General features: G+C 50.2%; 1 protein-coding gene across 1 annotated transcript in view; it reads right to left on the bottom strand.

Annotated features, from left to right (window-relative positions):
- LOC116937241 (uncharacterized) overlaps positions 1-15,657 on the bottom strand; it is a gene marked incomplete at its 3' end in the record, with an annotated part of 141,891 nt that overhangs the window by 34,501 nt on the left and 91,733 nt on the right. The window contains exons 5-6 of the mRNA XM_076058639.1: positions 5,187-5,852; positions 2,578-2,641 (exon numbers count right to left, since the gene is read on the bottom strand). Coding sequence (XP_075914754.1) covers positions 2,578-2,641; positions 5,187-5,852 — 730 coding nt within the window. The remainder of the gene's footprint in view (positions 1-2,577; positions 2,642-5,186; positions 5,853-15,657) is intronic.

Below are 15,657 nucleotides of genomic sequence, written 5' to 3'. Positions count from 1 at the left end.
CTATTTAACTCCATCAAAAAAGTAACCTGCAGCGCCACACCTATTACCATCATTAGGGGAAAAAATGGTGATCCAATCTCCGACCCCCAGGAACAGGTTTGCAGATTTGCTGAGCATTTCTGTGAAGTCCTGGGGGAGGGAAAATCCCTCAGCCAGGAAAACATCGTGGCACAAAGTGGGGATGACCCTGCTGAGGCTGCGGTGCCTCAAATATTCGAAGAAGTCACCCCCTGTGAGTGGCTGGCTGAGGTGACATCTGTTGAGGAAGTACTGAAGGCGATCCGGAGTCTGAGAACAGGAAAGGCAGCGGGCAGAGATGATCTCCCAAGTGAAATGCTGAGGGAGGGTGGTGTTTGTGCACAGACTGCCCTATATGACATCATAACAACAGTCTGGACCACTGGACGGGTTCCGCAGGATTGGAAGGATGCCCTGGTGGTCCCCCTTTTTAAGAAGGGGGACCGCACAGACTGTAACAACTACAGGGGCATCTCACTCCTCAGTGTGCCGGGAAAGGTCCTGGCAAGGATTATTCAGCATCGCCTTGCCAGGCACGCTGAGGAGAGGCTTGCGGAGCCCCAATGCGGTTTCAGGAAAGGGCGGTCCTGCACAGATGCCATATTTTCTGTCCGTCTGCTACAGCAGAGGTGTAGGGAATTCCAGCAAGACCTACATCTCTGCTTTATTGACCTGGTCAAGGCCTATGATACCATCAGTAGGCCTGGGCTCTGGGTTGTTCTTCGTGCTTTTGGAGTACCTGACCCTCTGCTCACGATCATTAAGGACCTTCATGATGGTGAGCGGGCCCGGGTAAAACTACGTGGCCGGGAGTCAGAGCCATTCCCTATACACCTTGGGGTGCGACAGGGATGTCCTCTGGCTCCCACATTATTTAACATCTATTTTGACCACGTAGTTTGTGAAGCCTTCAATAGCTGTACCGGGGGAATCTCCATATGGTACAGATATAATGGGAGGCTGATCGATGCCCGGGTGCGGTCAAGGGATGGCTCCCTATTGCTCAACCACGTGATGTATGCTGATGATTTGGTAATAGCTGCTCATTCAGAGGAGGAGTTAGAGACGCTGCTGCTGAGACTGGAGCGTGCCACTAAGAGGTGGGCCCTTACCATCAGCCCCACCAAAACTAAGCACCTGCCTGGGTATTTTGTACCATCGGACACTCCACCCCCACAACTCCCAATCGGTGATGGGGCAGTTGTGGAGCGAGTGGAGAGTTTCCCATACCTGGGCAGTGTGCTTATGACCGGCTCCAGTTTAACAGCAGAGGTTTCACTCCGAATCAGTCGAGCGGCAATATCTTTTCATTGGTTGCGTAACGCTGTGTGGAAGCTACCTGGTCTGTCGCTCCGCACTAAGCTTCAGGTCTTCTCGGCCACGGTAATTCCCTCCCTTCTCTACGCTTGCGAAGCGTGGACCCCCCTAATGGAACATCTTCGCCGGTTAGAAACATTTAGGCTGGCCTGCCTACGATCCATCCTGGGTTTAACCAGACTGGATTGTGTGAGGAGCTCACAAATCCTTGAAAGATCTGGGCAGGGTCCCATCGGTGAGCTCCTCTGGCGAGCAAGGCTGCGATGGCTGGGTCATGTAGCCCGCATGCCCAGCCACCGCATGCCGAAACAGCTTTTGTTCGGCCGGATTGAGGGGGCTAAATGGGCGCAGCACGGGCTAGAGAAGAGATGGAGTGATGTGGTACAGGAGGACGTGGAGCTGAGTGGACTTGCCGATGACCGGTACCAGCGGTGTCAAGATCGGCCTCTGTGGAGGAGGCTCGTGAAGGACGCTACTGGGCAGTTGGAGGCAGTCGCCCTCCAACAACAAAGGAGGGCGGAGGAGCGGCGCTCAGAACAACGAGCGGAGCGCCGGGTGGCTAAAGCACAACAGGTTGGCACAGTAGGGGGCACAGGTGGTGCATCAGCCAGTCATCTCAGTCAGTCGACCCGTGGCACCTGGGTCTGCCCCGTGACCTCCTGCCAGCGGGCGTTCGACACTTCACGTGGCCTCAGGGTGCACATAGCCTGGCACAAGCGTCGTGGTGACGTCATCGCCACTTAGTGGTGAATGGCGGTTGTTGTTGTGAGTGTGTAAGTGAGTTTGAGTGTGTGAGTGTGAGTGAGTGTAAGTGTGTGAGTGTGAGTGTGTAAGTGAGTGTGAGTGTGTAAGTGAGTGTGTAAGTGTGTAAGTGAGTGTGTAAGTGAGTGTGTAAGTAAGTGAGTGTGTAAGTGAGTGTGTAAGTGAGTGTGTAAGTGTGTGAGTGAGTGTGTAAGTGAGTGTCTAAGTGTGTAAGTGAGTGTGTAAGTGAGTGTGTAAATGAGAGTGTAAGTGTGTAAATGAGTGTGTAAGTGTGTAAGTGAGTGTGTAAGTGAGTGTGTAAGTGAGTGTGTAAGTGAGTGAGTGTGTGAGTGTAAGTGAGTGTGAGTGTGTAAGTGAGTGTGTAAGTGTGTGAGTGAGTGTGTAAGTGAGTGTCTAAGTGTGTAGGTGAGTGTGTGAGTGAGTGTGTAAGTGAGTGTGTAAGTGTGTAAATGAGTGTGTAAGTGAGTGTCAGGGCGTTACCGATGGAGTCCTCTTTGCAGACCTCCACCTTGGCCTTCACCTGGTCCAGCAGCCCCTTCCTTGCCTGCAACCACACGCAACAACTCGCAACCACTCGCAACCACTCACACAACCACTCACACAACCACACACACAACCACTCACACAACCACTCACACAACCACTCACTGCAACCACTCAGTGCAACCACTCAGCGCAACCACTCAGCACAACCACTCACACAACCACTCACACAACCACTCACACAACCACTCACACAACCACTCACACAACCACTCACTGCAACCACTCAGTGCAACCACTCACACAACCACTCACACAACCACTCACACAACCACTCACACAACCACTCACACAACCACTCAGTGCAACCACTCAGCACAACCACTCACACAACCACTCACACAACCACTCACACAACCACTCACACAACCACTCACACAACCACACAGCACAACCACACAGCACAACCACTCACACAACCACTCACAACCACACACACAACCACTCAGCACAACCACTCACACAACCACTCACACAACCACTCACACAACCACTCACACAACCACTCACTGCAACCACTCACAACCACTCACCACAACCACTCACACAACCACTCACACAACCACTCACACAACCACTCAGTGCAACCACTCACACAACAACTCAGCGCAACCACACACACAACCAGACACACAACCACTCACACAACCACTCAGCACAACCACTCAGCACAACCACTCACACAACCACTCACACAACCACTCACACAACCACTCACACAACCACTCACACAACCACTCACACAACCACACACACAACCACTCACACAACCACACAGCACAACCACACAGCACAACCACACAGCACAACCACTCACACAACCACTCACACAACCACTCAGCACAACCACTCAGCACAACCACTCACACAACCACTCACACAACCACTCACACAACCACTCACACAACCACTCACAACCACTCACACAACCACTCACACAACCACTCACACAACCACTCACAACCACTCACACAACCACTCACACAACCACTCACACAACCACACAGTACAACCACTCACACAACCACTCACACAACCACACAGTACAACCACTCACACAACCACTCACACAACCACTCACACAACCACTCACAACCACTCACACAACCACACTGCACAACCACTCAGCACAACCACTCGCACAACCACTCACACAACCACACACACAACCACTCACACAACCACTCACACAACCACTCACACAACCACTCACAACCACTCACACAACCACACTGCACAACCACTCAGCACAACCACTCGCACAACCACTCGCACAACCACTCACACAACCACACACACAACCACTCACACAACCACTCACACAACCACACACACAACCACTCACACAACCACTCACACAACCACTCACACAACCACTCAACACAACCACTCACACAACCACTCACACAACCACTCACACAACCACTCACACAACCACTCACACAACCACTCACAACCACTCACACAACCACTCACACAACCACCCATAACCACTCACACAACCACTCACACAACCACTCACACAACCACTCACACAACCACTCACACAACCACTCACACAACCACTCACACAACCACACTCACAACCACTCACACAACCACACACACAACCAGACACAGAACCACTCACACAACCACTCACACAACCACTCACACAACCACTCACACAACCACTCACACAACCACACACACAACCACCCATAACCACTCACACAACCACTCACACAACCACTCACACAACCACTCACACAACCACTCACACAACCACACACACAACCACTCACACAACCACTCACACAACCACTCACACAACCACTCAGCACAACCACTCACACAACCACTCACACAACCACTCACACAACCACTCACACAACCACTCAGCACAACCACTCACACAACCACTCAGCACAACCACTCACACAACCACTCACACAACCACTCACACAACCACTCAGCACAACCACTCACACAACCACTCACACAACCACTCACACAACCACTCACACAACCACTCACACAACCACTCACACAACCACTCACAACCACTCACACAACCACTCACACAACCACTCACACAACCACACACACAACCACTCACACAACCACTCACACAACCACTCACACAACCACTCGCACAACCACTCACACAACCACTCAGCACAACCACTCACACAACCACTCACACAACCACTAACACAACCACTCACACAACCACTCACAACCACTCACACAACCACTCACACAACCACTCACACAACCACACACACAACCACTCACACAACCACTCACACAACCACTCACACAACCACTCGCACAACCACTCACACAACCACTCACACAACCACTCACACAACCACTCACACAACCACTAACACAACCACTCACACAACCACTCACACAACCACTCACACAACCACTCACACAACCACACAACACAACCACTCACACAACCACTCACACAACCACTAACACAACCACTCACACAACCACTCAACACAACCACACACACAACCACTAACACAACCACTCACACAACCGCTCAGCACCTGTGGCTCCTGTTCGCCTCCCTGGACCACGGAGGGCACCGATAGCTTCAGCTCCGATTCCGGACCTCCGGAATCCGGGATCGCGGCAGGAGCGCCGCCGTTATTCCCAGCGCCGGATCCCGGAGCGCCGGATCCCGGAGCGCCGGATCCCGGAGCGCCGGATCCCGGAGCGCCGGATTTCACAGCCTCGGTATCCATGGCACCGGATTCCGGAGTGCCGGATTGCAGAGCACTGGATCCCGGAGCCTCGGAGTGCGGAGAGGCGGATTCCGGAGCGCCGGATCCCGGAGTGCCGGACCCCGGAGCCTCGGTATCCATGGCGCCGGATTCCGGAGTGCCGGATTTCACAGCCTCGGACACCGGAGAGACGGATCCCGGAGCCTCGCACTGCAGAGCCGCGGATTCCGGAGCGCCGGATTCCGGAGTGCCGGCTTTCACAACCTCGGTATCCATGGCACCGGCATCCAGAGCTCCGGATTCCGGAGCGCCGGATTTCGCAGCCTCGGTCTCCACGGCACCGGATCCCGGAGCGCCGGATTTCGCAGCCTCGGTCTCCACGGCACCGGATCCCGGCGCCGGCGCTCCGGCGGGAACTTCCGTGGTGTCTTGGGCCTTGAGCCGCTGGTAGTGCAGGCAGGGGATGGCGCGCAGAGGCGGATCGTGTTTCTGTGGGGGGGGGGGGGGCACGGGGGGGGGGGGGCACGGGAGGGGGGGGGCATGGGGGGGGTAAGAGGGGGGCAGGCTTCAAGGCCAGAAGGCTATGACTATGGACTATGGCTATGGGCTATGTCTATGGGCTATGACTATGGCTATGGGCTATGGCTATGGGCTATGACTATGGGCTATGACTATGGGCTATGGCTATGGGCTATGTCTATGGGCTATGACTATGGGCTATGGCTATGGGCTATGGCTATGAGCTATGACTATGGGCTATGACTATGGGCTATGGCTATGGGCTATGACTATGGGCTATGACTATGGGCTATGACTATGGGCTATGACTATGGGCTATGGCTATGGGCTATGGCTATGGGCTATGACTATGGGCTATGACTATGACTATGGGCTATGACTATGGGCTATGGCTATGGGCTATGGCTATGGGCTATGGCTATGACTATGGGCTATGACTATGGGCTATGGCTATGGGCTATGACTATGGGCTATGACTATGGGCTATGACTATGGGCTATGACTATGGGCTATGGCTATGGGCTATGACTATGGGCTATGACTATGGGCTATGGCTATGGGCTATGGCTATGGGCTATGACTATGGGCTATGACTATGGGCTATGACTATGGCAATGGCTATGGGCTATGGCTATGGGCTATGGCTATGAATATGGGCTATGACTATGGGCTATGGGCTATGACTATGGGCTATGGCTATGGGCTATGACTATGGGCTATGGCTATGGGCTATTACTATGACTATGGGCTATGACTATGGGCTATGACTATGGACTATGACTATGGGCTATGACTATGGGCTATGACTATGGGCTATGGCTATGGGCTATGGCTATGGGCTATGTCTATGGGCTATGACTATGGCAATGGCTATGGGCTATGGCTATGGGCTATTACTATGACTATGGGCTATGACTATGGGGTATGACTATGGGCTATGACTATGGGCTATGACTATGGGCTATGGCTATGGGCTATGACTATGGGCTATGACTATGGGCTATGACTATGGGCTATGACTATGGGCTATGGCTATGGCTATGGGCTATGACTATGGGCTATGACTATGGGCTATGGCTATGGGCTATGACTATGGGCTATGGCTATGGGCTATGACTATGTGCTATGGGCTATGACTATGGGCTGTGACTATGGGCTATGACTATGGGCTATGACTATGGGCTATGACTATGGGCTATGACTATGGGCTATTACTATGACTATGGGCTATGACTATGGGCTATGACTATGGGCTATTACTATGACTATGGGCTATGGCTATGGGCTATGGCTATGGGCTATGACTATGTGCTATGGGCTATGCCTATGGGCTATGACTATGGGCCATGACTATGGGCTATGACTATGGGCTATTACTATTGGCTATGACTATGGGCTATGACTATGGGCTATGGCTATGGGCTATGACTACGGGCTATTACTATGACTATGGGCTATGGCTATGGGCAATGACTATGGGCTATGACTATGGGCTATCACTATGGGCTATGACTATGGGTTATGACTACGGGCTATTACTATGACTATGGGCTATGGCTATGGGCTATGGCTATGGGCTATGACTATGGGCTTAGGCTATGGGCTATGACTATGGGCGATGACTATGGGCTATGACTACGAGCTATGACTATGGGCTATTACTATGACTATGGGCTATGACTATGGGCTATGGCTATGACAATGGGCTATGGCTATGGGCTATGACGATGGGCTATGGCTATGAGCTATGACTATGGGCTATGACTATGGGCTATGACTATGGGCTATGGCTATGAGCTATGACTGTGGGCTATGGCTATGGGCTATGGCTATGGGCTATGGCTATAGGCTATGGGCTATGGCTATGGGCTATGGCTATGACTATGGGCTATGACTATGGGCTATGGCTATGGGCTATGACTATGGGCTATGACTATGGGCTATGACTATGGGCTATGACTATGGCTATGACTATGGGCTATGGCTATGGGCTATGACTATGGGCTATGACTATGGGCTATGACTATGGGCTATGGCTATGGGCTATGGCTATGGGCTATGACTATGGGCTATGACTATGGGCTATGACTATGGCAATGGCTATGGGCTATGGGCTATGGCTATGGGCTATGGCTATGAATATGGGCTATGACTATGGGCTATGGGCTATGACTATAGGCTATGGCTATGGGCTATGACTATGGGCTATGGCTATGGGCTATTACTATGACTATGGGCTATGACTATGGACTATGACTATGGGCTATGACTATGGGCTATGACTATGGGCTATGGCTATGGGCTATGGCTATGGGCTATGTCTATGGGCTATGACTATGGCAATGGCTATGGGCTATGGCTATGGGCTATTACTATTGGCTATGACTATGGGCTATGACTATGGGCTATGGCTATGGGCTATGACTACGGGCTATTACTATGACTATGGGCTATGGCTATGGGCAATGACTATGGGCTATGACTATGGGCTATCACTATGGGCTATGACTATGGGTTATGACTACGGGCTATTACTATGACTATGGGCTATGGCTATGGGCTATGGCTATGGGCTATGACTATGGGCTTAGGCTATGGGCTATGACTATGGGCGATGACTATGGGCTATGACTACGAGCTATGACTATGGGCTATTACTATGACTATGGGCTATGACTATGGGCTATGGCTATGACAATGGGCTATGGCTATGGGCTATGACGATGGGCTATGGCTATGAGCTATGACTATGGGCTATGACTATGGGCTATGACTATGGGCTATGGCTATGAGCTATGACTGTGGGCTATGGCTATGGGCTATGGCTATGGGCTATGGCTATAGGCTATGGGCTATGGCTATGGGCTATGGCTATGACTATGGGCTATGACTATGGGCTATGGCTATGGGCTATGACTATGGGCTATGACTATGGGCTATGACTATGGGCTATGACTATGGCTATGACTATGGGCTATGGCTATGGGCTATGACTATGGGCTATGACTATGGGCTATGACTATGGGCTATGGCTATGGGCTATGGCTATGGGCTATGACTATGGGCTATGACTATGGGCTATGACTATGGCAATGGCTATGGGCTATGGGCTATGGCTATGGGCTATGGCTATGAATATGGGCTATGACTATGGGCTATGGGCTATGACTATAGGCTATGGCTATGGGCTATGACTATGGGCTATGGCTATGGGCTATTACTATGACTATGGGCTATGACTATGGACTATGACTATGGGCTATGACTATGGGCTATGACTATGGGCTATGGCTATGGGCTATGGCTATGGGCTATGTCTATGGGCTATGACTATGGCAATGGCTATGGGCTATGGCTATGGGCTATTACTATGACTATGGGCTATGACTATGGGGTATGACTATGGGCTATGACTATGGGCTATGACTATGGGCTATGGCTATGGGCTATGACTATGGGCTATGACTATGGGCTATGACTATGGGCTATGACTATGGGCTATGACTATGGCTATGGGCTATGGCTATGGGCTATGGCTATGGGCTATGGCTATGACTATGGGCTATGACTATGGGCTATGACTATGGGCTATGGCTATGGGCTATGGCTATGGGCTATGGCTATGACTATGGGCTATGACTATGGGCTATGGCTATGGGCTATGACTATGGGCTATGACTATGGGCTATGACTATGGGCTATGACTATGGGCTATGGCTATGGGCTATGACTATGGGCTATGACTATGGGCTATGACTATGGGCTATGGCTATGGGCTATGGCTATGGGCTATGACTATGGGCTATGACTATGGGCTATGACTATGGCAATGGCTATGGGCTATGGGCTATGGCTATGGGCTATGGCTATGAATATGGGCTATGACTATGGGCTATGGGCTATGACTATGGGCTATGGCTATGGGCTATGACTATGGGCTATGGCTATGGGCTATTACTATGACTATGGGCTATGACTATGGGCTATGACTATGGACTATGACTATGGGCTATGACTATGGGCTATGACTATGGGCTATGGCTATGGGCTATGGCTATGGGCTATGTCTATGGGCTATGACTATGGCAATGGCTATGGGCTATGGCTATGGGCTATTACTATGACTATGGGCTATGACTATGGGGTATGACTATGGGCTATGACTATGGGCTATGACTATGGGCTATGGCTATGGGCTATGACTATGGGCTATGACTATGGGCTATGACTATGGGCTATGACTATGGGCTATGACTATGGGCTATGGCTATGGCTATGGGCTATGACTATGGGCTATGACTATGGGCTATGGCTATGGGCTATGACTATGGGCTATGGCTATGGGCTATGACTATGTGCTATGGGCTATGACTATGGGCTGTGACTATGGGCTATGACTATGGGCTATGACTATGGGCTATGACTATGGGCTATGACTATGGGCTATTACTATGACTATGGGCTATGACTATGGGCTATGACTATGGGCTATTACTATGACTATGGGCTATGGCTATGGGCTATGGCTATGGGCTATGACTATGTGCTATGGGCTATGACTATGGGCTATGACTATGGGCCATGACTATGGGCTATGACTATGGGCTATTACTATTGGCTATGACTATGGGCTATGACTATGGGCTATGGCTATGGGCTATGACTACGGGCTATTACTATGACTATGGGCTATGGCTATGGGCAATGACTATGGGCTATGACTATGGGCTATCACTATGGGCTATGACTATGGGTTATGACTACGGGCTATTACTATGACTATGGGCTATGGCTATGGGCTATGGCTATGGGCTATGACTATGGGCTTAGGCTATGGGCTATGACTATGGGCGATGACTATGGGCTATGACTACGAGCTATGACTATGGGCTATTACTATGACTATGGGCTATGACTATGGGCTATGGCTATGACAATGGGCTATGGCTATGGGCTATGACGATGGGCTATGGCTATGAGCTATGACTATGGGCTATGACTATGGGCTATGACTATGGGCTATGGCTATGAGCTATGACTGTGGGCTATGGCTATGGGCTATGGCTATGGGCTATGGCTATAGGCTATGGGCTATGGCTATGGGCTATGGCTATGACTATGGGCTATGACTATGGGCTATGGCTATGGGCTATGACTATGGGCTATGACTATGGGCTATGACTATGGGCTATGACTATGGGCTATGACTATGGGCTATGGCTATGGGCTATGACTATGGGCTATGACTATGGGCTATGACTATGGGCTATGGCTATGGGCTATGGCTATGGGCTATGACTATGGGCTATGACTATGGGCTATGACTATGGCAATGGCTATGGGCTATGGGCTATGGCTATGGGCTATGGCTATGAATATGGGCTATGACTATGGGCTATGGGCTATGACTATGGGCTATGGCTATGGGCTATGACTATGGGCTATGGCTATGGGCTATTACTATGACTATGGGCTATGACTATGGACTATGACTATGGGCTATGACTATGGGCTATGACTATGGGCTATGGCTATGGGCTATGGCTATGGGCTATGTCTATGGGCTATGACTATGGCAATGGCTATGGGCTATGGCTATGGGCTATTACTATGACTATGGGCTATGACTATGGGGTATGACTATGGGCTATGACTATGGGCTATGACTATGGGCTATGGCTATGGGCTATGACTATGGGCTATGACTATGGGCTATGACTATGGGCTATGACTATGGGCTATGGCTATGGCTATGGGCTATGACTATGGGCTATGACTATGGGCTATGGCTATGGGCTATGACTATGGGCTATGGCTATGGGCTATGACTATGTGCTATGGGCTATGACTATGGGCTGTGACTATGGGCTATGACTATGGGCTATGACTATGGGCTATGACTATGGGCTATGGGCTATTACTATGACTATGGGCTATGACTATGGGCTATGACTATGGGCTATTACTATGACTATGGGCTATGGCTATGGGCTATGACTATGTGCTATGGGCTATGACTATGGGCTATGACTATGGGCCATGACTATGGGCTATGACTATGGGCTATTACTATTGGCTATGACTATGGGCTATGACTATGGGCTATGGCTATGGGCTATGACTACGGGCTATTACTATGACTATGGGCTATGGCTATGGGCAATGACTATGGGCAATGACTATGGGCTATGACTATGGGCTATGACTATGGGTTATGACTACGGGCTATTACTATGACTATGGGCTATGGCTATGGGCTATGGCTATGGGCTATGACTATGGGCTTAGGCTATGGGCTATGACTATGGGCGATGACTATGGGCTATGACTACGAGCTATGACTATGGCCTATTACTATGACTATGGGCTATGACTATGGGCTATGGCTATGACAATGGGCTATGGCTATGGGCTATGACGATGGGCTATGGCTATGAGCTATGACTATGGGCTATGACTATGGGCTATGACTATGGGCTATGGCTATGAGCTATGACTGTGGGCTATGGCTATGGGCTATGGCTATGGGCTATGGCTATAGGCTATGGGCTATGGCTATGGGCTATGGCTATGACTATGGGCTATGACTATGGGCTATGGCTATGGGCTATGACTATGGGCTATGACTATGGGCTATGACTATGGGCTATGACTATGGGCTATGACTATGGGCTATGGCTATGGGCTATGACTATGGGCTATGACTATGGGCTATGACTATGGGCTATGGCTATGGGCTATGGCTATGGGCTATGACTATGGGCTATGACTATGGGCTATGACTATGGCAATGGGCTATGGGCTATGGCTATGGGCTATGGCTATGAATATGGGCTATGACTATGGGCTATGGGCTATGACTATGGGCTATGGCTATGGGCTATGACTATGGGCTATGGCTATGGGCTATTACTATGACTATGGGCTATGACTATGGACTATGACTATGGGCTATGACTATGGGCTATGACTATGGGCTATGGCTATGGGCTATGGCTATGGGCTATGTCTATGGGCTATGACTATGGCAATGGCTATGGGCTATGGCTATGGGCTATTACTATGACTATGGGCTATGACTATGGGGTATGACTATGGGCTATGACTATGGGCTATGACTATGGGCTATGACTATGGGCTATGACTATGGGCTATGACTATGGGCTATGACTATGGGCTATGACTATGGGCTATGGCTATGGGCTATGGCTATGGCTATGGGCTATGACTATGGGCTATGACTATGGGCTATGGCTATGGGCTATGACTATGGGCTATGGCTATGGGCTATGACTATGTGCTATGGGCTATGACTATGGGCTGTGGCTATGGGCTATGACTATGGGCTATGACTATGGGCTATGACTATGGGCTATTACTATGACTATGGGCTATGACTATGGGCTATGACTATGGGCTATTACTATGACTATGGGCTATGGCTATGGGCATGGGCTATGACTATGTGCTATGGGCTATGACTATGGGCTATGACTATGGGCCATGACTATGGGCTATGACTATGGGCTATTACTATTGGCTATGACTATGGGCTATGACTATGGGCTATGGCTATGGGCTATGACTACGGGCTATTACTATGACTATGGGCTATGGCTATGGGCAATGACTATGGGCTATGACTATGGGCTATCACTATGGGCTATGACTATGGGTTATGACTACGGGCTATTACTATGACTATGGGCTATGGCTATGGGCTATGGCTATGGGCTATGACTATGGGCTTAGGCTATGGGCTATGACTATGGGCGATGACTATGGGCTATGACTACGAGCTATGACTATGGGCTATTACTATGACTATGGGCTATGACTATGGGCTATGGCTATGACAATGGGCTATGGCTATGGGCTATGACGATGGGCTATGGCTATGAGCTATGACTATGGGCTATGACTATGGGCTATGACTATGGGCTATGGCTATGAGCTATGACTGTGGGCTATGGCTATGGGCTATGGCTATGGGCTATGGCTATAGGCTATGGGCTATGGCTATGACTATGGGCTATGACTATGGGCTATTACTATGACTATGGGCTATGACTATGGGCTATGGCGATGGGCTATGACTATGGGCTATGACTATGGGCTATGGCTATGGGCTATGACTATGGGCTATGGCCTATGACTATGACTATGGGCTATTACTGTGACTAAGGGCTATGGCTATGGGCTATGGCTATGACTATGGGCTATGGCTACGGGCTATGACTATGAGCTATGGCTATGGGCTATGGCTATGAGCTATGACTATGGGCTATGACTATGGGCTATGAGCTATGACTATGGGCAATGGCTATGGGCTATGACTATGGGCTATGACTATGGGCTATTACTATGACTATGGGCTATGACTATGGGCTATGGCTATGACTATGGGCTATGGCTATGGGCTATGACTATAGGCTATGGCTATGGGCTATGACTATGGGCTATGGCTATTGCTATGAGCTATGGGCTATGACTATGGGCTATGGCTATGGGCTATGGCTATTGGCTATGACTATGGGCTATGACTATGGTCTATGGCTATGGGCTATGGCTATGGGCTATGACTGTGGGCTATGGGCTATGGCTATGGGCTATGACTATGGGCTATGGCTATGGGGTATGGTTATGGGCTATGGCTATGACTATGGGCTATGGCTATGACTATGGGCTATGACTATGAGCTATGACTATGGGCTATGACTATGGGCTATGACTATGGGCTATGAGCTATGACTGTGGGCTATGGCTATGGGCTATGGCTATGGGCAATGGCTATGGGCTATGGCTATAGGCTATGGCTATGACTATGGGCTATGGCAATGGGCTATGACTATGGGCTATGGGCTATGATTATGGACTATGGCTATGGGCTATGGCTATGGGCTATGACTATGGGCTATGGCTATGGGCCATGACTATGGGCTATGGCTATTGCTATGAGCTATGGCTATGGGCTATGACTATGGGCTATGGGTATGGGCTATGACTATGACTATGGGCTATGACTATGGGCTATGACTATGGGCTATGGCTATGGGCTAAGGCTATGGGCTATGGCTATGGGCTATGGCTATGGGCAATGGCTATGACTATGGGCTATGACTATGGGCTATGGCTATGGGCTATGACTATGGGCTATGGCTATGGGCTATGGCTATGGGCTATGGCTATGAGCTATGACTATGGGCTATGACTATGGGCTATGGCTATGAGCTATGACTATGGGCTATGGCTATGGGCTACGGCTATGGGCTATGGCTATAGGCTATGGGCTATGGCTATGACAATGGGCTATGACTATGGGCTATGGCTATGGGCTAAGGCTATGGCTATGGGCTATGGCTATGGGCAATGGCTATGACTATGGGCTATGGCTATGGGCTATGAGCTATGACTGTGGGCAATGGCTATGGGCTATGGCTATGGGCAATGGCTATGGGCTATGGCTATAGGCTATGGCCTATGGCTATGGGCTATGGCTATGGGCTATGACTATGGCTATGGGCTATGACTATGGGCTATGGCTATGGGCTATGGCTATGGCTATGACTATGGGTTATGGCTATGGGCTATGGGTTATGGCTATGGGCTATGACTATGGGCTAAGGGTATGGGCTATGGCTATGGGCTATGGCTATGGGCAATGGCTATGACTATGGGCTATGACTATGGGCTATGGCTATGGGCTATGACTATGGGCTATGGGCTATGGCTATGGGCTATGGTTATGACTATGGGCTATGACTATGGGCTATGG

The sequence above is a fragment of the Petromyzon marinus genome, assembly GCF_048934315.1.
Source record: "Petromyzon marinus isolate PM22_M1 ecotype Great Lakes invasive population chromosome 77 unlocalized genomic scaffold, UKy_Petmar_22M1.pri1.0 chr77_unloc.4, whole genome shotgun sequence".
NCBI lineage: Eukaryota > Metazoa > Chordata > Hyperoartia > Petromyzontiformes > Petromyzontidae > Petromyzon > Petromyzon marinus.
This window is presented reverse-complemented; position numbering and strand designations above follow the sequence as displayed.